Raw genomic sequence first — 27,733 nt, forward strand, 5'->3', positions numbered from 1 at the left:
TGTGCCTGTATGTGAGGAGTGATCTGAAGACAAGTGTGAAAGAGGCAATTGTGGGTGCGGATGGTGCGGATGTTGAAACCTTATGGGTGGAAGTTCAAAGGGATAAAAACACAGAAAAAATAATACTTGCTGTAATCCATAGACCCCCTAACATCACAGAGGAGATAGAAACGCAACTGTATAACCAAATAGAGTGGGTGACTGGGGTCATGGGTTCTGCCTCAACCGCAAAGGGGAGAAGATTCCTCAATTTGCAGCAGGACCACTTGATGGGCCAGTTTGTAGAAGCTCCCACTAGGGGCGATGCTCTGTTGGATCTAGTAATTTCTAATGATGCAGAGCTTGCTGGAAATGTTACTGTTTGAGAAACACTAGGTAATAGTGACCACAATACAATTATATTCCCCCTAAACTATAAAAAGCAAACTCTGTCAGGCAGAACAAAGACACTGAATTTTAAAAAGGCTAATTTCCCTGGGTTGAGGGCAGCATTTCAGGGCATAGACTGGGTGCAGCTACTCTCACATAATAATACTGAGGATAAATGGGAGAGCTTCAAATCCACATTGAGTAATTGCACTAAAAAATGCATTCCTTTAGGTAACAGTATAAACAACTAAAATTAAACCCCCCCATGGCTGACAGCTACTGTAAAAAGGGCAATAAAAGACACACAAGGGCATTTAAAAAATACAAATCTGAGGGGTCAGCTGTAGCGTTTGAAGATTACAAAGGGCTTAATAAAATCTGTAAAAAGAGATAAAATTAGCGAAAATACAAAACGAACAGCAGGTGGCGAAAGACAGCAAAACAAATCCCCAAAAATTATTTAAATATATCAATGCTAAAAAAACCAAGATCCGACACGGTAGGTCCCCTAAATAATGGTAAAGGAGGGTAGTCACTGAAGATAAGGAAAAGGCAGAGTTACTAAATGGTTTTTTAGCTCTGTATATACAAAAGAAGAGAAAAGAGCTGATATCTGTGGTGCTGGGGCTGTTAGTACATCCAGTAATATACTTAATTGGCTAACTGTAGACATGGTCCAAGATAAGTTACACCCGAGAGTGCTTAAAGAGTTCAGTTCAGTAATTGCCTGGCCCCTGTTTATAATTTTTTAAGATTCTCTAGGTACTGGTAAGGCAAGGCAAATGTGGTGCCCATATTTAAAAAAGGATCTAGGTCCTTCATAGGTAATTATAGACCAGTTAGTTTTTAGTTGTCGGAAATTTTTTTGAAGGACTATTAAGAGACTATATACAGGAGTATGTGACTATAAATAATATTATAAGTGATAACCAGCATGGGTTTACCAAAGACAGAAGTTGTCAGACTAACCTGTTTTTATGAGGAGGTGAGTAGCATCCTGGACAGAGGGGCGGCTCTGGATGTCGTGTTTCTGGATTTTGCAAAGGCTTTTGATACTGTCCCTCATAGACGTTTAATAGATAATAGATTTAATAAAGTAATGTCTATAGACTTGGAATGTATAGCTTATAATTGGATTGAAAACTGTCTGAAGGACCGTGTCCAGAAAGTTGTGGTCAATGATTCCTATTCAGAATGGTCCCGGGTTATAAGTGGTGTACCCCAAGGTTCAGTGCTGGGCCCTTTATTATTTAATTTATTAATGATATCGAGGACAGGATTAATAGCACAATTTCTATTTTAGCAGATGATACTAAGCTATGTAGAACTGTACAGTCTATGGAAGATGTCCATATAGTACAAGCTGACTTGAACACTCTGAGTGATTGGGCATCAACTTGGCAAATGAGGTTCAATGTGGACAAATGTAAAGTTATGCATATTGGTAGTAATAATCTCTGTGCTTCATATGTCCTAGGGGATGTAGCACTGGGGGAGTCACTTATAGAGAAGGATTTGGATGTCCTTGTAGATGGTAGATTAAATAACAGCATACAATGTCAATCAGCTGCTTCTAAGGCCACCATGGTATTGTCATGCATTAAACGAGGCATGGACTCGCGGGGCAGGGATGTAATATTACCACTTTACAAAGCGTTGGTGCGGCCTCATCTGGAATATGCAGTACAGTTCTGGGCACCAGTCCATAGAAAGGACGGGTTGGAAACAGCTGGAAAAAGTACAGAGGAGAGCGACTAAACTGATAAGGGGCATGGAGGGTCTTAGAAAGATTAAAATAATTGAATGTATTTAGTCTTGAGAAGAGACGTCTCAGGGGGGACATGACTAACCTTTTCCAAATATATAAATGGGCCATACAAAAAATATGGTGAAAAACTGTTCCATGTAAAATGCCCTCAAAAGACAAGCGGACACTGCCTCCGACTGGAGAAGACAAAGTTCAGTCTCCAGAAGCGTCAAAGCTTCTTTACTGTAAGAACTGTGAATCTGTGGAATAGACTTCCTCAGGACGTGGTCACAGCAGGAACAGTGGACAGTTTCAAAAAGGGTTTTGATGAATTCTCAAAAGTAAACAACATTAATGCTTATAAAAACATGTAGAAATCTGAGTCTCACTTCTTTCTAGGATTCGTGGATTCGCGTCCCCACCCTTGACCCTGATGGACTTTTTTTCAACCGTATCAACTATGTAACTATATACATGTATGGTGCTTGTTGCAGGTTTTTAATCCAGAGCGCAGTGCATGTATGGTGTGGGATTATATATCTAGCAGGCGCAGGTTGGTCGCCAGGGACCTTGTGGAAAAGACAGTAGTGGTTTATTACAGCTTCTGCCTCCTCCTTTGCTCGGTGCACAATGCTCAATGAGTACTATGTAATGAATAGATTAAGCGGCTGTGCCACATCTTTCATTGGACTTTGTGATTACGTGATGGCCGGGTGTCTCAGGCGTAGGAAATACCATATTTAGGGTGGATTTTTAGTGGCATCTTTACTGATGTTTTCATTTTTGCACCTAGATTTTTTGTTTTTTTTTGTGATAAAAATGGCAACTCCTGGTTTTAGCTGAAAATTAATGGGAGATATGAAATGCAAGTCACACTCATTTTTTTTACTAGTGCTGTTTTTTCAGTTTGGGTGCATTTTTTGTGTTCGCTATGCAGTTGAGAGAGCTGTGCAGCTCTGGTACTGACAAAACTACAGCCAAACAGTTGATCTGTGAGGGTTAGGGGTGTCTAACTCCCACCGATTACCTAGCAATGGCCTATTCTGAGGTTAGGCCATCACTTAGGGAAAGCTGGACAACTCCTGTAAATAGTCACAATAAGGCACTAATCAGTCAATTCAGGTGCAGAAATTTTACTGAACACAAGCCGAATAGCGGCATAGGCTTCAAGACTTCTTACAGAATGAGCATTCTCGTCATCATGTCACAAACAATATTACAGGTGATGGAGCAGTGGTCACTCTCCCGTCCTATGTTCTTGCTCCTCAGCAGCAGAAGCAGCATACTCTGTCTCTGCATCAATATCTTTTCCAGCAGTGTCTCCATAATATGTGCATATGAGTCTCTTCAGAGGTTTCTTCTCTCAGCTCTGCTGGGCCTAGAATCCACCCAGGTAGTCATTATGCCAGACTTCCCCAGTGCCATGCTGGTTGGGCACAGTCACACACAAGGCAATTACCAAAGTACCATAAATATATACATTAAAAGTCTGTAAACTCAGAACATCTACATGTCCCGTTGCAACCATGATGGCTGCTATCCTCCTTCTACACAGGCAAGGAAGGGGGCACCTTCACTGTCCTACAATCTTTTACATCTATATCTGTGAAGGAGACTTGGGATCTCCGACTCCTGTAAAGATATTATGAAAAATTGATTAAAACAGAGTTGTGATCATATTTAGTCAATCTGCTGTCAATGGCCCATCTATCCCCAATGCTTGGGTAAGAAGAGCATTCTGTGTTTTAAGAATGTCTCAGATGAGAGAGGAACTAGAGTTCTCTAGCATTTGCCTATCCTTCTCTTTCATATGGCAATAAACATGAACGCTTGCCGCTAGCTTCCTACTAGTAAGTCCTCATTCACATGTCCGTGATGTCATCTGTGACAAGATGGTCAGTGGTTCATCCATGAAGATGTTAGTGAAGATCCGTGCTTGGTCTATGTGTCTGTTTTTTTCTCTACATGTGTCATTCGTAGTGCACGTACACTGCTAGGCTGCAATTGGTTTCCAAAGCATCTCCTAGCATGATCTTTGAAAACCATGGACCAAACATGGATGGTATCTGTGTTGTCTTCATGGTTTTCACAGACCCATAGAGTATAATGCGCATGAAGGATCCATGTTTCCGTGATGTCACCAGGGACCCATAGTCCATGGAAAACCACTGATGTGTGAATACCGACTAAACTGGCTGACCTGCTGCATGTGCGTTTGGCAGCTGAAGGCATCTGTGTTGGTCCCATCTTCATATGCGCCCACATTGCTGGGAAAAAATAGGTTTTAATATATGTAAATGAACCTCTAGGAGCAAAGAGGGAGTTACTGTTACACCTAGAGGCTCTGCATTCTCTGCAACTGCCACACCTGCTGCACTTTGATTGACAGGACCAGAAAAGCATCATCATGCCTTGTCCTGTCAATCAAAGTGCAGGGGGCTCGGCAATTGCAGAGAGAGCTGAGCCTCTAGGTGTAACAGCAACGCCCCTGTTGCTCCTAGAGGCTCATTTGCATATAGTAAAACATCATTTTTCTCAGTAATATGGGCACATATGAACATGAGACCAACACAGATGTCTACAGCTGCCAAGTGCACATGTAACAGGTCAGTCTCATAGTTTCATAGATACAAATCTGCTGACAGATGCCCTTTAAATTCAATGGGTGGAGATCATGGACAGCACACATCTGTGATTCACTGACATGTGAAAGCGGCCTTAGTAGTGTTGGCAAATGGGGCTTGTGAATCCAAATGAAGATAAAGTATTACCATCTTGTGTCTTGCTTTGAGGTCTCAAGGACAGTTCTAGAGTCCCCTGGACAACTTCCCATCTTGCCCTCCTTGCCCTGTTGATACTGTGTTCCTTTGTCCTAACCATAGCCTGTATTACAAAGGCTGAGGGTCGACCCTCCTAGGAACGCTCGTTAGCGATGATCTGCCTATATGCAGTAAATGTACTGCCGATTACCCGATGAACGAGCGAAACGCTCATTGGAAAATCACGGCAAAAAAAATCATTGTTTGCCGGCAGCAGATCGTGCCGTCTATTTACGCTCTGCTGCCGTGAAATAATGATTATGTATGGGGACGAGCGATGGCATTAGCGATACTGTGGAGGAGATTTACTTACTGACGAGCAGGAGATTCCATCCCGACAATTGTAAGGCTCCTCTGTCAGTGTAATACAGCCCTTAGTGACCTTTACCTACATATGCATTACCCTGGCCAGCGTATTCCAGATCCAAGGACGCCCTGCAGATAAAAAGATGCATTTCAACTCTATGATCTGAGTGTACATTGATTTTCTTTATCAAAACCTTGTAATGAGACTGAGCAGTGAGAACAGGCGTCTCGGGTTGCAGAGGACAATTCCACCCTCTCCTCCACATGGGAAGCCAGACACACCTCCCGTCCAGCGCAGAGCAGCTATTACATGAGAGGCCTCTGTCATCAGCATGGAGCATGCACTGATAAGACTGTGCAAGAGGCTTCTCTCCCTTATCAGTTTCCTGATTGGAAAGTGCTGATTGCACAGACTGGGGTTAGGGAGTTAGGTAAGAAGGCAGTGCTAATCCACCAGGGGAGGGATGGCACAGTGTCACCTGGGTGTGTGGGCACAGATATAAGTGCTCACAGCATCCTTCCTCTCTACCTTCCTCTGCCTGCAACCTCTTCCATCAGAAGGTGAGTCACATTTTAACTCTTGTATGTGGAGTAACATAATTACTAGATGCTCTGTATTATCCATTGTCTAATATGGTCATTACCGTCGTCATTGACTTGCTGGAATGAAATCAGTCCATACTTGCGGTAAAACAGTGTACAGTATTTGTAGACTTCTTACGTTTCCTATGTTATATCGGGGTCTGGAGCCTGTGGCTGTCTCCTTCCTTTGTAGAGGTATGCTGGGAGTTGCAGTTCGAGATGCCGGTGATGCTGCACATTACACCAAAAAGTTATGCTATTCGGTTTTGCAAATATTATGTACTTTAGATGACCACATGCAAATGAGGCCTCATGTAAAGTTTTGTTTAGTTTTTTTATACTGAAAAGTTATGATTAAAATAATACAAAAATTAGCAGTAGGAGTAAGTAATAGTTGTGGTAGTAGTGGTAGTAGTAGTAGTAAGTAATAGTTGTGGTAGTAGTAAGTAGTAGTAAGTAATAGTTGTGGTAGTAGTAGAAAGTAATAGTGGTAGTAGTACTATAAGTAGTAGTAATAGTGGTAGTAGTACTGTAAGTAGTAGTAATAGTGGTAGTAGTACTGTAGGTGGAAGTAGTAATAGTGGTAGTAGTACTTTAAGTAGTAGTAATAGTGGTAGTAGTACTGTAGGTGGTAGTAGTAATAGTGGTAGTAGTACTGTAGGTGGTAGTAGTAATAGTGGTAATAGTATTGTAAGTGGTAGTAATAGTGGTAATAGTATTGTAAGTGGTAGTAATAGTGGTAGTAGTACTGTAAGTAGTAGTAATAGTGGTAGTAGTGCTGTAAGTAGTAGTAATAGTGGTAGTAGTAATAGCGGTACTAGTAGTAATAACAGTAGTGGTAGCATTATTTATATTGTCCCTTGACAGATTTATTGTACGGTTGGGCTGGAATCACACATATAGTTTTTGATGCAGTTTTGAAAGACCTAAGCAGATCAAAGGAAGAAAAAGAATAAAGGATTAATACTTCTCCAGTGTAAAAACATCACCTAAAACTGCAAGGAAAATTTATGAGTCCAGCTCCATTTATTTTTTTTTCTGCATGAGCACATGTAGCAGAAGTCAACTTTTTTAGGCTGGATCCGCAAGTGCATTTTTTATTTGTATTTTTCTTGCATTTGTTTATTTATTTATTAGCCAAACACTGGAGTTGATACAAAAGAGAGGAGTTAACGCCCGCTAAGCCTTTAGCTAATAAACATTCACAGAATTCAGTTTTACAGGGAATGAGTTGGTTTACTTACTGTGCCAAGTAAAACCGCTTGTAAGACAGAGTAGTATCGTAGGGTGTGCCACATGACAAACGTACTCCGGCTACATCTCTGTAGGCATAAGGGATACATTCTCTATTGAGATGAGCCTCTATCTGATTATATTACAATTTCTTTCATCACGTGTGGATCCGGCGAAGCCGGGACGGCGCTCGCCTACTCCACATTCCGGCTGCTCATTAGAGCACTTTACAGGAAGAAAGGGGACTTAGGTTACTTGCTATGTGTCCTGTTTGCGGACATCATAGTCCTCTTTTTAATTGTTTTCCTACTGCCACATAGTGGAGTCTCTGTAGTTTTGATTGACATGTGATAGATAAGAAAATGCTTCTTACAGAAAATTTCCTGAAATGAATTTTGTAAAATAGGAAAAAATGTCCTATATGAATAAAAGATGTTTTGTGAGACTATGTTTTAGATTTTTCTGAGATTTCGGCCAAAAATAATGTAAGCCATGCTGGTTAGTGCGCAGTTGTGAAATGTATTCTCTCTCTCTCTCTCTCTATATATATATATATATAACCACATGAGAGGAAAGGAAAGCTGGCTTAGTTGTCCATAGCAACCAATCAGCTTCCACCTTTCATTTTCCAAAGGAGCTCTGAAGAATGAAAGGTGGAATCTGATTGGTTGCTATGGGCAACTAAGCCAGTTTTCTTTTCCAACAGTTTTGATGAATCCCCCCCCCCCCCCCCCCCCCCCAGTGCACATAACAACCAATCCGGTTGCTGCTTTTATTTTCAAGTATAAAATCTGGAACCCAACTGGTTGCTATGGGAGACTGCCTCACCTTTTTCCCTGCACTAGTTTTGATAAATCTTCCAATTGTGTTGTGGCCATTTTAGTATTTTCAATGACAAGTATAGCGCCACTTGCAAATACTGGAACTCTCAACAACACCCCGATGGCCATTATTTTCTGAATCTACAAGCCCATGTACATAAATATTAGTGCTTATCATTAGTAGGACTACGTTCATCCGTCAACAGAGTGTTCGGGTTGTATTACACCAAAACATTAGCTGACAGATATCTGACACATTTCTGACCAATCATTGGTCAGATGTCCTATTACAGACACAGAGCTTTTGTTATACACACCAACTATTGGTCTGATTGGACAGATATTGGTCAGATAATCTGCTGGTATAATACAACCCTAACACTCTGTTGACCGGATGAACATAGTCCTACTAATATGATCTACTGTATAATTATCACTTAATTAGATTTCCAGAATTCCAGAATAATTAAGAATGTGTTTGTGGGTTATGCACTGGGTATAGGATGGCATATTATTAATTGTAATAATTTAATAATTGCTTTCCAGTCATTGTCTACAGCTAGAAACATGGACAAAAAGGTACTTATGGTGGAGGACATTCGGACAGGCTTATGCTTTTTAGAGTTCTTGGCTTTCTGCTGGGAGAAGGGGCTTCATGTTATTGCTGCAATTATTTTATTATATATTTTATGGATATTTATTATTGTATAACTAAGAAAATTGTTGGTAAATTTAGGGCTAATAGATCATCAATATCAGATAAGTGGGAGTCCAACCCAGCATTCACTTGAGTGTGAGCTGAACTTCAGTACCAAGGCCACTACATGGTGCATGGAGCCTTCTGCTTCCACCTTCGTCCACCCTTTAGTTTCCAGACCTGGAGGCTGCTGATTGGTGGGAATGCCAGGTGTTGGATCTTCACTGAAATGACATCGATGACCTATCTGAAGAAAAGATCATGAACATTTAAAAGCAGGAATCTCCCATTAAGAATGGAAATACATAGCAGTTGTATATGCTTTCAGCTCAGCAGAATGAAATTAGGGCCTCACCTAATTGTCCTCATACAAATTCATTGTTTCTAGGCAGCAAAGTGCTGTTTACACAGCAGGATCTGCTGTCCAAAAATGATGATTGGGGTGTCCGCACCAAAGATCATTTCACCTGATGAACAAGCATTCTGGTTGTTCATTGGCTCATCTGCGGCACCTTTACATGGGCACATTATAGAGAACGAGTGCTTGTAGGAACATTCGTTCCCGCTGCTCTGCCCAGTGTAAATGCACCTTTATTCCTATCTCCACATTAAAATATTCATGTACACTCTGCCCAGCTGAGCATACTTGTTGATGGACTCAGGTGAACTGGCTGTCTACCAAATCAGTGGTCGGCAGACAACTATTGGATATGTGTGGACAGCTTTATTTTACTTCTTTGGCTTCATTTTTTGGCTAAATAAGCAAACATCAGACTCTATTCTGAGTAGATAAAACTTTCATGTTGTCCTGATCCAACTACACAGGTGGGCACAGAAGTTACATTTTTGTTGGCCAATGAATCTCATGTCTAGGCGGACAAGAAAGACCTAATCAATCCTAGTATGTTGGTGGAGTGGCGAAAATATGACTGGTCAATGCTTATCTTTCTATAAAAATATCCAAATGGCCAAGCCAAATGGTCATATTAATTTAGGAATCAGGGGAAATTGTTGTACAAATGATGGGTCTATGACTAGCATCAGGTAGGGTCTTGGCATGATTAAGGTTCTAGATTATTTCAAAGTTATTCACTTTTTGCTATTGTCCATATCAAGAGAGGATGTCCTTATTTTCTCTACAAAGTCCCATCCACCTGAAAACTTTCTATTGTCTCATTTTCAATACAAGGTGCCATGATTGTGCAAAAATGTATCATGCAGTTAATTAATAACTTGCCCAGCAGGTTAAGGGAGATAGTCTAGGTGGAGATGGCGCAGGCTATAATTAAAACAATGAGGAGAATGTATGCTTGCATTCATGCATCTCAGCATTGTTGTCACAATGGTTTCCACCCTCGATGGAATATTTTCCCAGTAACAGTACATTCTTAAAGAGTCACATTGGTTTAGTCTATTAAGTTATATTGCTTATAAAATTGAGATGGGTTCACGTACATACATTATGGAGGACAGAGAATCAATAATAGTTTTCCTTAAGCCAATCAATTAGCCATTGGCTATCATTTGCCAAGGTTCTTCTGCAAAATACCTCATGGAAGCTAACTACTTGCCACAGGCAAAATTGTTCTCATATAATGACTGGAGAACAACTTCCCTTTATAAATCTGTGTCCCCAGGTGGTGGCTGTACCTTTTTGAGTGACCAACCTCAGGGATGGGCAAATTGCTGCTCTCCAGCTGTTGTAAAACTACAAATCCCATCATGCCCTGCTGTAGGCTGATAGCTGTAGGCAGACTGGGCATACTGGGAGTTGTAGTTTTACAACAGTTGGAGAGATGCAGTTTTACCATCCCTGTCCTATACCACTTGTACAAGTTGCCAATCTATTAGTTCAACAAGAAGAATCGTTAATTTCTAACGATAATTTGTTTTCCCTTAGTCCTAACAGCAGCACAGATGGGGTTAACTGCCCCTGTGGACTGGTAGGACCGGCGGAATTTTAATGAGCCCAAGAACCAATAAACGATCTTCAGCTCCCTGAAAAGGAGGAGATCACCCCCCAGCCCACCGTGTTTTTAACAAGCATAATGTATCTAGGGTGGGATATTTGTGTGCTGCTGTTAGGACTAAGGGAAAACAAATTATCGTTAGAAATTAACGATTCCCTTACGTCCTACCAGCAGCACAGATGGGGAGATAGCAAGAAGAATCCCCTAGGGAGGGTCCTCATGCCTGGCAGAACTAAGAACAGTCTGCCCAAAAGCCGAAAACTCTGCCATCCTAGCATCTATCCTATAATGGGAGATGAAGGTTGACTCAGAGCTCCAGGAGGCCGCCTTGCAGATCAACTCTAAGGGGAGAAGGCTTCTTTCCGCAACCGAGGTGGAGACCGCCCTAGTAGAATGGGCTCTCACAAACTCGGGAGGATCTAAGGATTGGGAGACAAAGGCTTCCCTAATGGCCTCCTTGATCCAGCGACTAATGGTGGCTTTAGACGCTTTACGGCCTTTAGACTTACCGGCAAACAGGATAAGGAGATTCTCATCTATCCTGAACTCTCTGGATCTATCCACATAGATCTGGAGGCATCTTGAAATATCCAGCGGGTCTCTAGCTGGAGTATCAGAGGAGGAGGTTGTAAACAAAACTGGTAAAGAGATTACCTGGTTGATGTTTTGAAAGGTAGGCACCTTAGGTCTGAAGTATGGTAAAAACTTCAGGAGCACTCTATCCTGTAGGAAGATGATGTATGGATGAATTGCAGAGAAAGCCTGCAATTCAGAGACTCTTTTGGCTGAAGCTATAGCCAGAAGAAAGACCATCTTTAAAGTTAAAAATTTGAAATCTACCTCCTCCAAAGGCTCGAAGGGGGGAGATGCTAGCCCCCTGAGCACTACTGAAAGATCCCACTGGGGAATAGGTTTCAGTATAGTAGGCTTTAGTCTCTCAGCTCCCTTCAGGAAGCGTTTGATGAGTGGGTCCCGAGAATATGGCCTGTTGAGACAGGCCGAGATGGCACAAATCTGTACCTTCAAGGTAGCTGGAGATAGGCCTCTGTCTAATCCATCTTGAAGGAATTGTAGTATCGCAGGAAGGGGCGGATCTGCGGACGCCACCTGTTTGGAATCACACCATGCCACGAAGATTCTCATGATCCTGGAGTAGGCCTTCTTTGTAGACTCTGCTCGGGAATGCGACAACGTTCTCAGGACCGACTCGGAAAGCCCTTCTATGTTGGGAAGGGACTGATCAACCTCCAGGCTGTCAGGTTGAACCTGTGCAGATCTGGGCAGAGGTGAGTGTCCCACGACACCAGGGTCTGCTCCGGGGGGAGTCTCCAATATTGTCCCCGACTCATCTGAATGAGCTGGGTAAACCAGGATCTCCTGGGCCAAAACGGTATGATGGCTATTACCGAGGCCTGATCCTGACGGATTTTCATCAATACCCTCGGTATCATGGAAAACGGAGGGAAGATGTAAGCCAGCCTGAACCTCCACGGTATCGACAGAGCATCTATCGCCAGGGGGTTGTCTTCCCTGTACAGGGAACAGAACCTCAGCACCTTGGCGTTGAACCTGGTTGCCATGAGATCCACCTCTGGCATACCCCAACTGTGAACTAGCTGCCTGAAGATCTCCGGATGCAGAGACCACTCCATGGTCGGTAAACCTCGACTTAAGCGGTCCGCTATCATATTGAGGGAGCCTCGAATATGAACGGCAGATAAATGGGAAAGGTTCAACTCTGCCCACCGAAGGATCACCCCGATCTCTGATAGAAGGGGCAATGACCTTGTGCCTCCCTGTTTGTTTATATAGAGAACCGCAGTCATATTGTCTGACTGGACTTTCACCGCTTTGCCCCGAATCTGAGGGGCGAAGTGAAGGAGGGCTAGCCGGATAGCTCGCATCTCGCGAAGATTGGAAGAAAGACGCCGCTCCAGAGGGGACCAAGATCCCTGTATTGGGGATCCGTCCAGGTGAGCGCCCCAGCCTACAAGGGACGCGTCTGTAGTCAATATGACCCAAGCTGGTTGGGTCATAGACTTCCCTGCTGGTAGCCGAAACCACCATCTGAGGGAATACCGGGTTTGACCGGACAGGGAGCACAGGGAATCTAGCCCCGCAGGGCTGCCGTTCCATAAGTGTAAGACCTCCGACTGAAGAGGACGGAGGTGCCATAGTGCCCAAGGGACTGCGTCCGCAGCCGCTGACATGAGCCCCAGCATCTTCATGAGAGTCCGGATAGAGACTCGACGAGGGACATAAAGGACCTTTGCCAGGTCCTGAATCCGCGCTTTCCTTTCTAGAGTCAACCGGAGGGACATCTCCATAGAGACGACCACGAATCCTAAATAATGGATTGAAGTCGATGGGCTCACATTCGACTTCTGCCAGTTGATAATCCAGCCCAGGCGGAGGAGAAAGGAGATTGCGATCTGAAGATGGTGGGTAAGGACCGGAACTGAAGAGGCTTTGAAAAGCCAATCGTCCAGATAAGGAATAATGGTCAGTCCTTAAAGTCTCAAGGCTGCCACCACCGACACCACCACCTTGGTGAAGATAAGGGGGGCAGAAGAGATTCCGAAGGGAAGCGCGGCGAACTGAAAGTGCCTGCGGACCCCTGAAATCTGGACCGCGATCCTGAGGAGTTTCCGGGACGCGGAATGGATCGGGATGTGAAGGTACGCATCCTTGAGGTCCAGAGTGGCCATGACGTCCCCAGAGTTGAGGATATGGCTGACTGACCTTATGGTTTCCATGCGAAACCTTGTTTTTCTTATAAATCGATTGAGAAATCTCAAGTCGATAATCATCCGGAGATCTCCCGTCCTTTTGGGAACCAGGAACACTGGTGAATAAATCCCTAGACCCCTCTCCCCTGCCGGCACCTCCTCTAGGGCTCCCTTGGAGATATAGTCCTGAATGTAAGATTCTAGGACCACTTGTTTGGCAGACCCGAAATTTCGTGTGGCGATGAATCTCTCTGGGGGGAGAGAGATGAGATCTACCCGGTACCCGACGGAAACTATGTCCTGGACCCAGGGGTCTGCAATCAACCGGCTCCAAGAGTCTTTGAAATGGGTAAGACGGCCCCCCACGGGAATCTGGGGGAGGGGTACGGGAAAATCTAGAGGAGACACTGCAGGGGCAGCAGGGCTTATCCAAGAGCCTCGAGGAGGCCCATAGTCAGGAGGGTTTTGCCTCCCTGGTGGGTTTACGGGAGCGTCTTGAATATTTACGAGACGGCCCCCCCCAATCTCTGCGCCTAGACTGCTGCCCCGGACGACCTTCGCGCTTCTTCTCCTGTCTGGGGCGTCCCCGAAAGGGCTGCTGGGGGAGGCTCTTCCCCTTTTTATCGGAGAGCCCCTCCATTATCTTGTCCAATTCGGACCCGAACAGCCTATCCGGTTCGAAGGGGAGCCCACAAAGGTTGAACTTGGACGCGTTGTCAGCGATCCATGGTTTCAGCCAAAGTGGCCTGCGGGCAGCTGAAACTAGGGCCATAGTTTTGGCGGCCAGCTTCAACTGCATCTGGGTGGAATCGACCAGAAAGTCCATAGCCAGATTGGCTGACTTGAAGGCTGCCAGGATGTCATCTCTTGACACGCTCTGATCCACGTCCGTCTGGATTTGGTTGAGCCTGGAGCGTAAATAGGCGGCTACCTCCGTGGCCGCAATTGAAGTTGATGCGGAGGCAGCAGCCGCCGCGTAACTCCTTCTAAGGGTGCACTCTGCCCTCCGGTCTAGAGGGTCCTGCAGACTAGACCCATCGTCTGCAGGAACTAGAGTGCGCCGGGACAACTTGGCTATAGCCATGTCCACCTTGGGAACGGAACCCCATGATTCCACCAAGGGTTTAGCCATCGGGTACATAAGTTTGAATTTTCTGGTGAGTACTGGACCTTTCTCAGGCTTTCTCCACTCTGTGCGCATCACAGAGAGGAGGGTCTCATCCGCTCTAAAGACACGCTGTGTCCGTCCGGCGGGATCGGAAGACTCCCCCATGTCAACATCCTGGTCCCCCGACCTGATGGACTTGAGTAACTTCTGCGTCTTTTCTGGAGGGAAAAAGCAAGAAGTAAATTCTTCTTCCTCGGAAGAAGACCCCACAGAACAGGGGGTAGGTCTTTCGACCGGTGCGACCACCTCCATGGGAGTCTGAGAGGGACCTGGTAGCCTCTCATTAAGCAGCCGTACCACTCCCTTAATGGAATCATCCACGTATGTTTTTGTCAACTGGAACATCTCCTGCATCGTGGGTTCCGTGGATGCCGTGCGACAATTCTCACATCTGGAGTAAGGACAGCCATCATCTAAGGGTGTGTTACATTCGTAACACGCCAAATGCTTCCTCTTGGCCCCAGCCTTCCGCTGATCCAGATCCTTAGGGGAAGCCATAGTCTGTAATTGGAAAGAAAAAAACAGGTCATAACACCTACAATACCTGGAGGTGGAGAAACAAGACCTTAAGGGGGCCCACCAGCACTAGAAGAAATTAGAGCTGTGAAAAAGAGGAACAACAAACCCCAAGCCAAGCAATATGAAATATCTCAAGGCACAGGGAACTCTGGAGCTAACTTGTGAAAGCGACGCAACCAGAGCACTGACTGACAGGCTCTTGGGTGCTTTAAAGGAGGAAGCCCCGCCCCTTGGGCGGTTCCTTGATCGTAGTTAGCCCAGCAAAATAACACAGCCTATAATGGCTCAGCTGTTCTAAATGTCTCCCTAGATTTAATCCTGGGTCCCAGGATGTCTTTTATAAGGAGACAGTTAATAGAAATGGTGAGTTTTTACAACCTCACCGCATCGCTCCGGAAAACCGGAAGTGACGTAGCGCACCCAGTGCGCGTCACTTCCGGAAGATGGCGGCGCCCATAGCGCCGCACACATGCGGTTGGAGAGACGGGACACCGCATGCTGAGATGAAAGAAGAGGGGAGGGTACACCCCCTTCCCCGACGGTACCCCAGCGACAAAAAAATCGCCGCGATCAGGCCTAAAATAAAGGCACTGAAAGCAGGAAAAAAGCGATGCTTTAGCTTAAGGAAAAAAAGAGCCCCTAAGCACTCTTCAGCTCCCTGAGGGGGAGCGATACGCCAGTCCACCTGTCCAGAGGACAGAAAAAAACACGGTGGGCTGGGGGGTGATCTCCTCCTTTTCAGGGAGCTGAAGATCGTTTATTGGTTCTTGGGCTCATTAAAATTCCGCCGGTCCTACCAGTCCACAGGGGCAGTTAACCCCATCTGTGCTGCTGGTAGGACGTAAGGGAAGCACCATTTTTGATCCCAACATTGACATTTTTGGTCCCTCTTATGGTCATGAAATTACATAAGAAGAAAATTTCTAATGAGTTAAATTATTTAGTGTCACAACCCCCAATTTTCTTATTTCTTGTTAGCATAAAAATGCTGTGAAATCTCTAAGAATTATGTTATAAAGCCAGGAGAAGCTGAGCAGATTGATATATAGTTCTGTTGGAAAAGATTCAGTTTGACTTGTAATTACTTTTAACTTCTGCTTATTCTGGGCTTAGGAATCATGTGGGCTGTCTTAATAGTGATTGACAGCTGTCTCTATATGCACATACAGATGGGGCTATTGATCACTCAATAGGACCGCCCACTGGACTCCGACTATCAAAAGAGCAGGGATTTAAAGTGTACCTGTTTATTTTTAATATAGAGTATTGGCAGGGATGTTAAACATGTTGGTAACATACAATAACGTAAAAGGTCTTCCTAGCAAAGCTCTAACTGAACTTAGCAAAGGAAGAGTCCTTCCTCAGTCTTCAACATCTACTAAGCGCTGAAGACTCCTGTGTGTAACAAGTCAGATAGGCAGCGTGGTGGGCAGTGATAGGGCACATGTACATAGTCAGGGACTGGGGTAGTGACAGGAGGCAGGCTGGAAGCCTCTGACACAGGCGTCTCCAGTGCTCAGTAGAACTCAAGGCTGAAGACAGACTTTCCTAAGGCTACTTTCACACTCACGTTTTGGCTTTCCGTAATGGGCTCTCACAAGCGGTCCAAAACTGATCAGTTTTGCCCTAATGCATTCTGAATGGAAAAGGATCCGCTCAGAATGCGTCGGTTTGCCTCCAATCAGTCTCCATTCCGCTCTGGAGGCGGAAATCAAAACGCTGCCTGCAGCGTTTTGCTGTCCGCTTGACAAAACTGATCCAAACTGATCCGTCCTGGCACACAATGTAAGTCAATGGGGACGGATCCGTTTTCTCTGACACAATCTGGCACAATAGAAAACGGATCTGTCTCCCATTGACTTTCAATGGAGTTCATGACGGATCCTTCTTGGCTGTGTTACAGATAATACAAATGGATCTGTTCATGACGGATGCAGACGGTTGTATTATTGTAACTGATCCGGTTTTGCAGATCCATGACAGATCCGCCCAAAACGCGAGTGTGAAAGTAGCCTTAGAAGTGCTCAGTTAAAGCATCTTTCCTTAAAAAAAGTATATTGCAAAAATGTTGAACATTCCCATCCCTACACTATAAATTACAGTTTACACTCATCCCATAAATCTATATATAAATCTGCTCAGCTCCTTCTGCTCTATAACTTGTCTGCATTTTTAGTTGCCTCCACCACTTTGTGGATGTATGATATAATGTACATGTGGAAGTCCATATAATGTACATATGTAGATGCTTATTACTGCTTATTCACGTCTCAGAACAGTCCTAGCTTGCAGCAGGGGTGCTTTCTTGCCCTAAAGGTGATGGGTCATCTCCCACGTTATTGCTTAAGGTTTCTGAATGGTGAATGGGTTCTTTTGTACAGGAAGGTGGAGTGCTGGCATTTATCTGTGGCAGTGGAGTATAATTGCAGGTATCTTTCTCCTATTAACATTCACTTTTTTCTTTGCTCTCAGACAATGGCTCCGTTCCCGGAATTTCAGAACCATATCTCAGAGGACAAGGGCAATCTTCCCAAGTACCCTGATCTTCCTCCTATTAGTAATGCAGACCCTCCAAATGGTAAACATCATTATTATTAACTATGTCATTAACTTATTTATTAAAGGATATTTGTAATAAAAATAATAAAAATAAACTGACTAATTTAATAATATGTATATGTGTTCCTGACTTTTACAGATATAACCTTTTCAGCCATAGTATTGCTGTTATGGCATGTTTGCCACGTGAAACATTGTGTCACCTATATGCAGAATACTGCTCCCTACTCCAGTGTCAGTTGGCTGGTGTGCAAAGGGATGTGACAAATAAGCTTCTCCCACAGTAGTAACATTTAAAAATTAAAGCTGAGTTCATTATAGAACCAATGTAAATTAGAAAATAAGAGGTTTTTACATGTTTAAAGGCTATGTTTTATGATTGCATTTTACTCATTTTGGGCTCAAAATAATTTTTCAATTGGTCTTTATTAACAATTTCCAACAGTTTTTATTCTACAGGGTTAAGTTTTAATCTATCAGCAGAGTATCTTGCTTTCAGTCCTTACCTCTGAATTCCTTATGGCTCATAAACACTCATTATCAAGCTTGTAAGAATCTGGCTTAGATGAGTGTTCATGAGCTGTCAGGAATTCAGATATACGGGTTGTCAGAGCAGCAACCTAAAAGCAATAAACTGTGTACATAGATTGAAACCTAACTATGTAGAACATAAACTGTTGAACATTTTTAATAAAGACCAATTGAAAAATAAAAAAAATTAAAAATTAAAAAAATGTAGCCCAAAATGAGTGAAATGCAGTCATGAAAAATTTCCTTAAAGGAGCTCACAGCTTTTAATTTAACATTTTTCAAACCCTATTGGCACTGATTTCCCATCCTACAGGATGGACATCAATATAACACATGATGACCGGAATGTCTTTTTAATGCATCAATCTTTAAGGCATGTATTCATTGTATTTCTGTATTTCCTAGACAATGTTAGTACACATGACACAGAGTCACTACCTCCAGCTTACTCTACTGTGGCATTATGCAAAGACACATCTGAAGAGGAACAAGAGTTTGACCCATGGGAGATGCCAGAACTTAAGAGTACTGGACCAAAGTGGTCAGGTGGGTCTAGTTTGTGAGTTTGAGTGTGTGTATCTGATATTTCTCATTCTTCATGTACATTTTTATTGAAAGAAATTTTTGTTTTACAGAAATGAATACAAAACAGCGTATCCTAACAGTTCTGAAGTCCATCACAAAATTTGTCCTCTTGTTGGCTTTATTATATTTCTTTGTTTGTTCCTTGGATGTATTGAGCTCTGCCTTCCAACTGGTAGGAGGTAAGAGAATACCACTGTCCACTTACAGTTATTGATTTCCTATTATGACACCAAGCAATAGTGAGGCAGATTTACTAATCCTGTTTGAAACGTAAGGCAGCCATGCTCATTGCAGCCCCATTACATCACCTATGATGCAGATTTTTTGGGATCTACACTTCTAAACTAATTTGACATTAATTAATTATAGGAAAGGCTGCTGGAGATATTTTCAAGAACCACTCTATACTGACCAATCCTGTTGCTGGACTAGTGATTGGGGTTTTGGTGACCGTCCTTGTACAGAGCTCGAGTACATCGTCATCTATTGTGGTCAGCATGGTGTCATCTGGTCGTAAGTATCTTATACAATATGCTGTTTTTGGGGTGGTCTTGCAAAATGAGCAAACTTATGTGACATCTGGGCAGTGTCAGGTTGGATGACGATGCAACCTAAAATCTTCTCAATTATGAATTCCATCCATGATGTTTGCTCAGATTCTGTTGCGCCTGAGGTTGGTGACGTTGCAATGGAATCAGCTTGGGTTGATGCAGGAGTTTATAATGAATGTAACAAAGTTTGAGAATAGCACTTAAGTTGTTCTGAAGATTACAACATAAAATGAATGCTTTTTGTACAATTGCTTGTGTTTTGACAGTTCTTACAGTTAGGACAGCCATTCCAATCATCATGGGAGCCAACATTGGTACATCTGTCACAAACACCATTGTGGCTTTGATGCAGTCTGGTGACCGGAATGAATTCAGAAGGTACAATGCCTGCACTTATTATGTCAAATGAGGAACCAGTGAAGCACATAAAGTTCTTTCCTGCTGTAGTTAGATGACATACTACCAGGGTACTTCATTATCGTCCATGAAATGGACTTGAAAATACTTAAGATAGTTTTACCCATTATGTTCCTCGCTATGTGAGCATCTCATTAAATAAATACATTTCCTTTAGATAACAGTTTACATACCAGTGGTGGTCCATGCAGCATTTGCTTTGTGTATTACCCATTTTTGTACATTCAGTACTTGGGAAACCAGATCTTGGGACATGCCCCAAGAATGAAACTAAGTGTAGTCACATTGTTATATAGCGGTGGCTTTCAGATTAGAGCCTAATGCTAAGAAATTATATTATCTCTTACGAAAGCTGTAAGGAATTAGAACTTGGTGCAAGCATTTATAGAGGGGAACATTTACAATTTATTCTAATTTATTATTATGCTCTAGAAGGAAAGCAAAAAAATATAACGACAAAAAATATCCAAACTATAATAGAGTGAAAACCTAAAAGAGTCTGGACGGATTGTATGTAACCTGCAAAGTACACTATGTAGATAAAGCTACGTGTTATGCTTTAGGCCGAGTTCACATCTATAGCAGCAGATTACGGCACAGGGCAGCCTGCCAGATTTCGCTAGATCCAGCATTGCCGGATTCTAAAGTTCACTGCTGGATCCCTATTGACTGTAGTGAGGTGCACGCAATGGTTTTTGTTCCAGCCGTCAACTAGCATATGTGCCGGATCAGGTAGCCAGATAAGCTTGCTGCAGATTATATTGGACATTGTTCAAATATTTGCTCTAAGACCTCATACACATAAACGTTTTACTACTCTATATAACCTCCAAGTCATACTTAGTAGGGTTATAGGTTTCTGAGTGGCCCTATTGCATCTTCAATTTCATAATGAGAGATGCACAACTGATTAACTACGAGTACTGCAGAAAGAAATGTGCCTTTTTCCTTTGGGTGCCATATTATATAGCGCTTCTTTGAGAAGAGAATAGCTCTGTAATATGGTGCTGTACGGAGTAGGATGAAACTGCACATGAGGTGCCTACAGCTCCATAGTCGGAGCTTCAGGGACTCCAGTGTAATGACTGTAAGTACTAAACTATTTTATAACTGGTTCTTCCTTACAGGGCATTCGCAGGAGCCACGGTGCATGATTTCTTCAACTGGCTCTCAGTGCTGGTTCTACTGCCTATTGAAGTAGCCTCAGGATATTTGTTCCACCTCACCAATGTCATCGTCAAATCTTTCAACATACAGAGTGGAGAAGATGCCCCAGATATGTTAAAAGTTATCACAGAACCCCTCACTAAGGGAATTATTCAGGTATGGGCATAAAACGTAATTGTTGATGCAAATGTAATTCAGTTAACGATGATATTTAATATAGAAGAAGAATACTTACTGCTGTAGACGGACTGCTATAGTAAATGCCAAAAAGTGTCATTGACTTCATCTGCTTTATCCTGAAATCTCCATTTGTCTTATTTTCTTGTGTTTATGATATACAGGTAAAACTCGAAAAATGTGAACATCGTGCAAAAGTCCATTTATTTCAGTAATGCAAATTAAAAGAAATTGCATTAATGCAGCTTAAAATTCGAATTTTGTGAAAAGGCTCAATATTCTAGGCTCAAAGTGTCACACTCTAGTCAGCTAATTAGTCCCCCTGAGCAAAGGGTACCTCAAAATTGTGACTTTGGGGTTTCATAAGCTGTAAGCCATAATCATCCAAATTATAACAAATAAAGGCTTGAAATATCTCGCTTTGCATGTAATGAGTCTATCCCATATGTTAGTTTCACCTTTTAAGTTGCATTACTGAAATAAATATACTTTGCACGATATTCTAATTTTTCGAGTTTCACCTGTATATAAATTTGATACAATTAGCTATATTAAAGGGGTGGCCCTACAGTATGTCTACCTGTCATTCATCATAAGAAAATGAGGGTTAGAAATGTTTGGATCTGATTAATAATGAATCAAAATGAAAATGGTGCCACAAGAAAGCATGGAGTAAGACAATAATGTAACTGTGAATTATATTTATTGGGTAAAACTGCTCTTTATAGGATTTTTCTAGAATTGTGAAACTTTTTAACTAGCCCTCGAAAGCGTGTGATATAAAAAATTAAAAAAAATCATACTTACCTGCTATTTTTTACTCCATTATGGTACCTTGGCTTTGTTTGGCGATCTTCTACTCCCCAGTCTGTTTACTTCTGGCTGGGGTATGGATGTTGTCAAGTGCGACGCTGCAGCCAGTCACTGGCCTCAGTGTTCATGTGTCACCAAGTGGCATCTGACCCGGCAGTAATGTGCCACTTGGGGACGTCACCACTTAGGCTAGTTATTGGTTGCAGCCGGGACCAGAGTGCCAGATCTTAATGGCAGGGAGCAGGTAAGCATGAGTTTTTCTATTAGGTACCACATGCTCCAAGGGCTAATTAAAAGGGCCAGAATCCCGCAAAACACCTTTAAATTTCAGAGTAGCGAAATAAAATAAAAATATACGTATTTTTATATTTCCTCCTTTGTTGTATGGAGAAGGCCAACCATGAACCACCGGCCCCAACGGAGCAAATTAGCATAAAGTAAAGTTAATTTAATTGCATTAAACATATATCTTCATCACTGAGGCCGTTCGAACACATTATTTAAAAGTTAGCCAAACAGGCAAATTTTGACCATCTTTGCCATCATCTTTTTAAAACTTTTAGGCAAGCAATCATTGATCGTTCACCACATTCAGCATTTCATTTTCTTCCCTTTTATTTTAAACTATGTCCATAATCTACTAGTTCAGAGTTCAGTCTGCCATGTTGATGGATACATGAACAATTGGGTGTGTAACTGATTGGTTGTATGGGGCTTGATCTTAATGATGTGGCCAGCTTTACTTATAGCTTACACATACTTGCACTGGATTACCTAAAGACATTCTTTTCTATTGCAGCTTGATAAGAAAGTCATTCAGGAGATCGCCAGTGGGAATCCAGCTGCTCAAAATATGAGCCTGGTCAAGAGAGAATGTGGATACAAGGTAAGACGATATTGTCAGATTGTAATATACAACGGAGGACTACACCTGACAACCACTACGTTTTCATATATTACAAAATAAAAGAGCTATGGGCCCTTGTATATTGCTGTATTAGATAGCTGTATGGGGCTGAAACTGGGCAACCTATAGCCTGTTATAAGCCTATTGCCTTTGATGTTATAAACAGGCAGAGTTTTTTTCTTATGAAAAAACATGGCATACTTCATTACATTATATTAGGGAGATATTTACCCTAAAATAATTTCTTCTAGGGGAGTATATAGTGTCTAACAAAATCACCATATGATGGTCCATGGAGTTTATAGTACTTTGTGTGCCTGAGACCTTAACCACTGCAGATGCAGTGCCTCAAAGTCCTCATCCACATCATTTATATAATCTACCATCTGCAAATTATATTATGTGGTATTGATGTACCACCTGCAAGCCACGTACAATCTACAAGTCATACTATAAAATGTACCATCCACTAGTTATATCATATTATATACCTGCTACTAATCATATCATATATTGTACCAGCTACTAATCATACGATGTGCCATCTACAAATCATATTATAGGTCATCTACCGACCATACTATATGATGCACAATCTACTAGTCATATCATACATTGTACCATCTACAAGTCATACAATGTACCATCTACAAGTCATACAATGTACCATCTACAAGTCATACAATGTACCATCTACTAGCCATATCATATGATGTACCAACTACTAGTTTCATCATATGGTGTACCATCTACAAATCATATTATAGGTTATGCCATCAACTAGTCATATAATATATTGCACCATCTACTAATCATATGATGTACCATCTACTAGTAATAAGATATGATGTACCATCTACTAGTCATACCATGATGTACCATCTACTAATGATATGATGTACCATCTACTAGTCTTATCATATTATGTACCATTCACAAATCAAATTAATTCTGTTTTGTGTGTCATAATGCATTACTCCTGTAAATCTGCATGGCTCATCTACTTTATGGAGTATAATTAATGAACTACAAGAAAAAAAGCCATGTGGCAGTGTAGTAAAAGTATTACAACAACCTGTATAATAATGTACGTCCATTCTTTTATACAGGAATGGATAAATGCTAGTGTGCCTGGTATAGAGGACTGTACTGCCAACAGAACATGCTGGACAGATGAGAATAATGTGACATGGACAGAGGTTTCTGAAGCTGTGAAAATCAGATGTAAGTTATTCTATTAATGTGGATTGATAGCTAACATCTGGTGGTGTTGGAGGCTTAGCCTTCTGTTCCTTTTGGGAGGAAAGCTAATTTTCATAACCAGAGGAAGATTGCCAGGGCTGTATAAGACTCCTAACACATCTCCCTCTCTGTATCTCATTTGGTTAGAACTTATTCATACCCGAATCAAATTTCTTTGTAGCTTTGGACAAATTGGAAATCTAATTTTGAGACATTCACAAATTTTTATCTTAATTCAGTATTGGGAAAATAGATGAACTAGATGATTTTTGCATTGAAAAAAGGCATGAGCCTAGGACATTTTAAAACAATTTAATAACCAGATAATATGGATTAGAAGGATCCATTTATCCTTGATTATTTCTTCAATAAACTGTTGGAGGGATGACTGATCATTGTAGTAACTGTTCCTATATGTGTTCTCTTCCAGGCTCTCACATCTTTGCTGGCAGTGACCTCCCTGATCTAGCAGTGGGACTCATCCTGTTGGCCTTGTCATTGTTAGTGCTTTGTTTGTGTCTGATTTTGATTGTCAAGCTTCTAAATTCCATGCTGAAAGGACAAGTCTCTGTTGTCATCAAGAAGATCATCAATACTGGTAGCTATCAGTGACACAATGTTCATGTAGATGTCTTCTATGGTGTGGAAGTTGTCTTGCATTGTTGACATTTCCTCTCTTGTTTTTTCCATCAAGACTTTCCCTTCCCATTCTCATGGTTGACTGGATACTTGGCAATGCTTGTCGGTGCAGGAATGACATTCATTGTGCAGAGCAGTTCCGTCTTCACATCCGCTATTACTCCACTTATTGGTAAGGAGCATTTTCTTGCTTTGAGAGAACATACCATACTTCATGGTTAGAGTATTCCTTCTTCCTGTTATATCTTGGCTCTTGTTTCTTGTAGGTATTGGAGTGATTAGCATAGAGCGGGCCTATCCTCTGACACTCGGGTCTAACATTGGAACAACAACCACTGCCTTGTTAGCGGCACTGGCCAGTCCAGGGGAAACTTTGCAGTATTCTGTGCAGGTGTGTTTTATAGCACTTCAATGACAAATCATTTTGAGATTTTAGAACTATCCTCTCACAAAAAATAAAATAAAATAGGTAAGGATTTGAAAGAATATATGCAATTACCGACTGAGGAACAACATTTGGCTCAAGGCTACCTGTGACTGCCCAGATGTTGACATCTAAAGATACTATTGTCAACCAACACCAACAGGGAAGTCAGAGCCTTAGTAAACGTTTCTACCAGATCATTGGCAGCTAACACAAGAGTAACAGCCATATCAACTGATCATATTTTTCGGGTATATTAACACGAAGCAGATTTTCAGTGGAGTTTGCCACTCAATTCAAGCAGGAAAATAAGCAGCATTCCAGTACCAGTAAACTGGATTAGATTTCACCAAATCTCACCCACAATGCAGAAATAATCTGCAGTGGAAATTGACCTGAGATGCAGATTTTAAATTCCCTTCATGTCAAATGATGCTGTGGATTTGCAAGGCATCAAAAAATTATCTCAGAGACAAATCTGCATGTAACTTATGTGGATTTTGCAGCAGAGAAGAGTACATCCTTTGGGGACATATCCCTTATGGGTTTTTTTTTCTCGTTTTTTTCTATTGATTTTCATTGTGATTCAACCTCATCTGTTGTAATTTAAAGTGGCTGACAACCTACAAAGGGTTGTGGACCTCTGGTCTAGATGTTACTTTCTTTAGATGGTAACTATGGATGAGTGAATCGACTTCGGATGAAACATTCGAAGTAGATTCGCTCATCCCTAATGGTAACCTTAAATATAACCCTAAATGTTCTCTGGAGAACTTCTGACCAGAATATCCTATTTAGCACTAAGGAGTGCCAACAAGGATGAAGTAGGCCATCTGTACCTTTAAAGAGGAGTGATCACTAGTATTACCTTATCTGTGCTCATTTAAAAATAATTAGCACCCTAAAAAATAATAGAACCGCAAGACCTTGTAATGACTAGTAAGATAGTAAGATGTTGCATCTTTACATTGTATAAGGGGTTATGGGAAGGCGTTGGGCTGGCAAGATCTCCTTACCAGGAAGTTTGGACTTTATTCTTGCAATGAGTCAAACCATTAACTGTACATACTGGATACACAACCTATCAAGCCTTTTTTAAAGTCTCAGAGACAAATCTGAAATTAAACTCCTTAACATAGCTAACCATGCCCACTTACCTCCCCCAACACCCCTCTCACTTTTACAAACTGGAGTGAGTGGTGTAAAAACATAAAAGGTCACAACATTTTTGTGCTCCTGTTTTGCAACTCTTTGAAGTCAGAATTCTGGGGGGGGGGAGTATAATAAATTCCCTTCAAAGTGTTTTCTCATAGTTTAAATATGTTTCTAAATAATATATTTTATCATATTTTGCAGATTGCGTTATGCCACTTTTTCTTCAACATATCCGGAATAATTATTTGGTATCCTATCCCCTTCATGAGGCTACCAATTCGCATGGCCAAAGCCTTGGGGAACAAGACAGCTAAATACAGATGGTTTGCTGTTGTTTACTTGATCCTGTGCTTCTTCTTGTTGCCCCTGGCTGTCTTTGGCTTGTCCATGGCCGGATGGCAGGCACTGGCAGGAGTCGCCATCCCGATTGTGGTTGTAATTATCGCTGTAATCATCCTCAATGTTTTGCAATCCAAATGTCCCAGAGTGTTACCAGATTTTCTAAAAACCTGGGACTTCCTCCCCAAATGGATGCACTCTATGAAGCCTTGGGATGGCTGGATGTCTACCGTCACTCTGTTTTGTGGTCGATACTGTTGTTGTTGTTGCAAGAAATGTAAGCGTTGTAAGTCTTGCCAGGATAAAGAAGATGAAGAAGCGTCAGCAGAAAAGCCCCAGGCTATGGAGTGTCATGAAAATGCTGTAGATCTGACTGATGAGCTCCCATCTAAAGATCAAGGAAGGACTGTGGACCTCACCACCTTGTAAGACAAGATCTCTTCTAGGGACTACACCAAATGGACTAAAACCTCCTACTCACTGGAGTTCTGATCAAATCACTATTTATTTTGTGACCAGAGTGGTTAAGATAAAAAAGAACACATTTTTGTGGTAGTAATTATGTCTTTGTCCATTTCTAATCACTGGCAGTATTGTAACTAGGTTATGCTGTAAAGATCTGCTATGGACTAGTGAATATTTGGTGGATAGAATGGAGAGAACTGGAGAAAAAACTAATAGGGTTATTTATCAAACTGGTGTAAAGTAGAACTGGCTCAGTTGCCCATAGCGACCAATCAGATTCCACCTTTCATTTTGGACAGCTCCTTTGGAAAATGAAAGGTGGAATCTGATTGGTTGTTATGGGCAACTGAGCCAGTTCTACTTTGCAACAGTTTGATAAATGACCCCATAAATGTATGACTCAATAAACCTAATTATATCAATCCATATAAACAAGGAAAGACATATTTTCAATGGTAAAAACCTAAATCAGACTGTGCTATGTACTGTGTACATATTAATACAAATGTGTGAAATCACTCAACCCTTGTATATAAAGAAAACGAATATTCTACTGTATTATAGATGTAATATTTTTACCATATATTCATATTTCTTATAGATTTGGCTATTGAGGCCAAGCCAGAACCCATGTACAGTTGTCATATGTTCTAATATGTAATAAATATTGAGATTCTGAGTTAATTACTGAATTGTTTCAGCTTTTGTTAATCGCTGGTGATGGGGATTTACGGTATGCTGATTGCCAAATTTGGAGTCTGTAAGGATTTTTTTATGGGGTAACTTTTGCCTCATAGGAGTT

The 27,733-nt window shown here is 41.9% G+C and overlaps 1 protein-coding gene and 1 long non-coding RNA gene across 3 annotated transcripts; one reads left to right on the forward strand and one right to left on the reverse strand.

The window, feature by feature from the left end:
* Positions 1–3,268: 3,268 nt before the first annotated feature.
* Positions 3,269–6,205, reverse strand: LOC122940171. The gene is made up of 3 exons (XR_006390252.1): positions 5,963–6,205; positions 5,249–5,370; positions 3,269–3,748 (listed from the first exon to the last, which is right to left on the reverse strand). It is a non-coding gene; the product is annotated as an uncharacterized LOC122940171 (long non-coding RNA).
* Positions 5,480–27,616, forward strand: LOC122940161 (sodium-dependent phosphate transport protein 2B-like). Of its 2 annotated transcripts, XM_044296575.1 has the most exons (14): positions 5,480–5,802; positions 8,424–8,456; positions 17,433–17,538; positions 18,456–18,596; positions 18,686–18,814; positions 19,005–19,148; positions 19,453–19,564; positions 20,731–20,926; positions 22,560–22,646; positions 23,777–23,891; positions 24,340–24,507; positions 24,604–24,720; positions 24,815–24,939; positions 26,329–27,616. In XM_044296575.1, the coding sequence occupies exons 2-14, from the start codon at positions 8,445–8,447 to the stop codon at positions 26,893–26,895; spliced, it is 2,019 nt and encodes a 672-aa protein (XP_044152510.1). In that variant the 5' UTR covers positions 5,480–5,802; positions 8,424–8,444; the 3' UTR covers positions 26,896–27,616. The 2 variants fall into 2 exon arrangements, with proteins under 2 accessions (XP_044152510.1, XP_044152520.1); XM_044296585.1 differs by lacking the exon at positions 8,424–8,456.
* The last annotated feature ends 117 nt before the right edge of the window (positions 27,617–27,733 follow it).

This window comes from Bufo gargarizans, chromosome 1, assembly GCF_014858855.1.
Source record: "Bufo gargarizans isolate SCDJY-AF-19 chromosome 1, ASM1485885v1, whole genome shotgun sequence".
Lineage (NCBI taxonomy): Eukaryota > Metazoa > Chordata > Amphibia > Anura > Bufonidae > Bufo > Bufo gargarizans.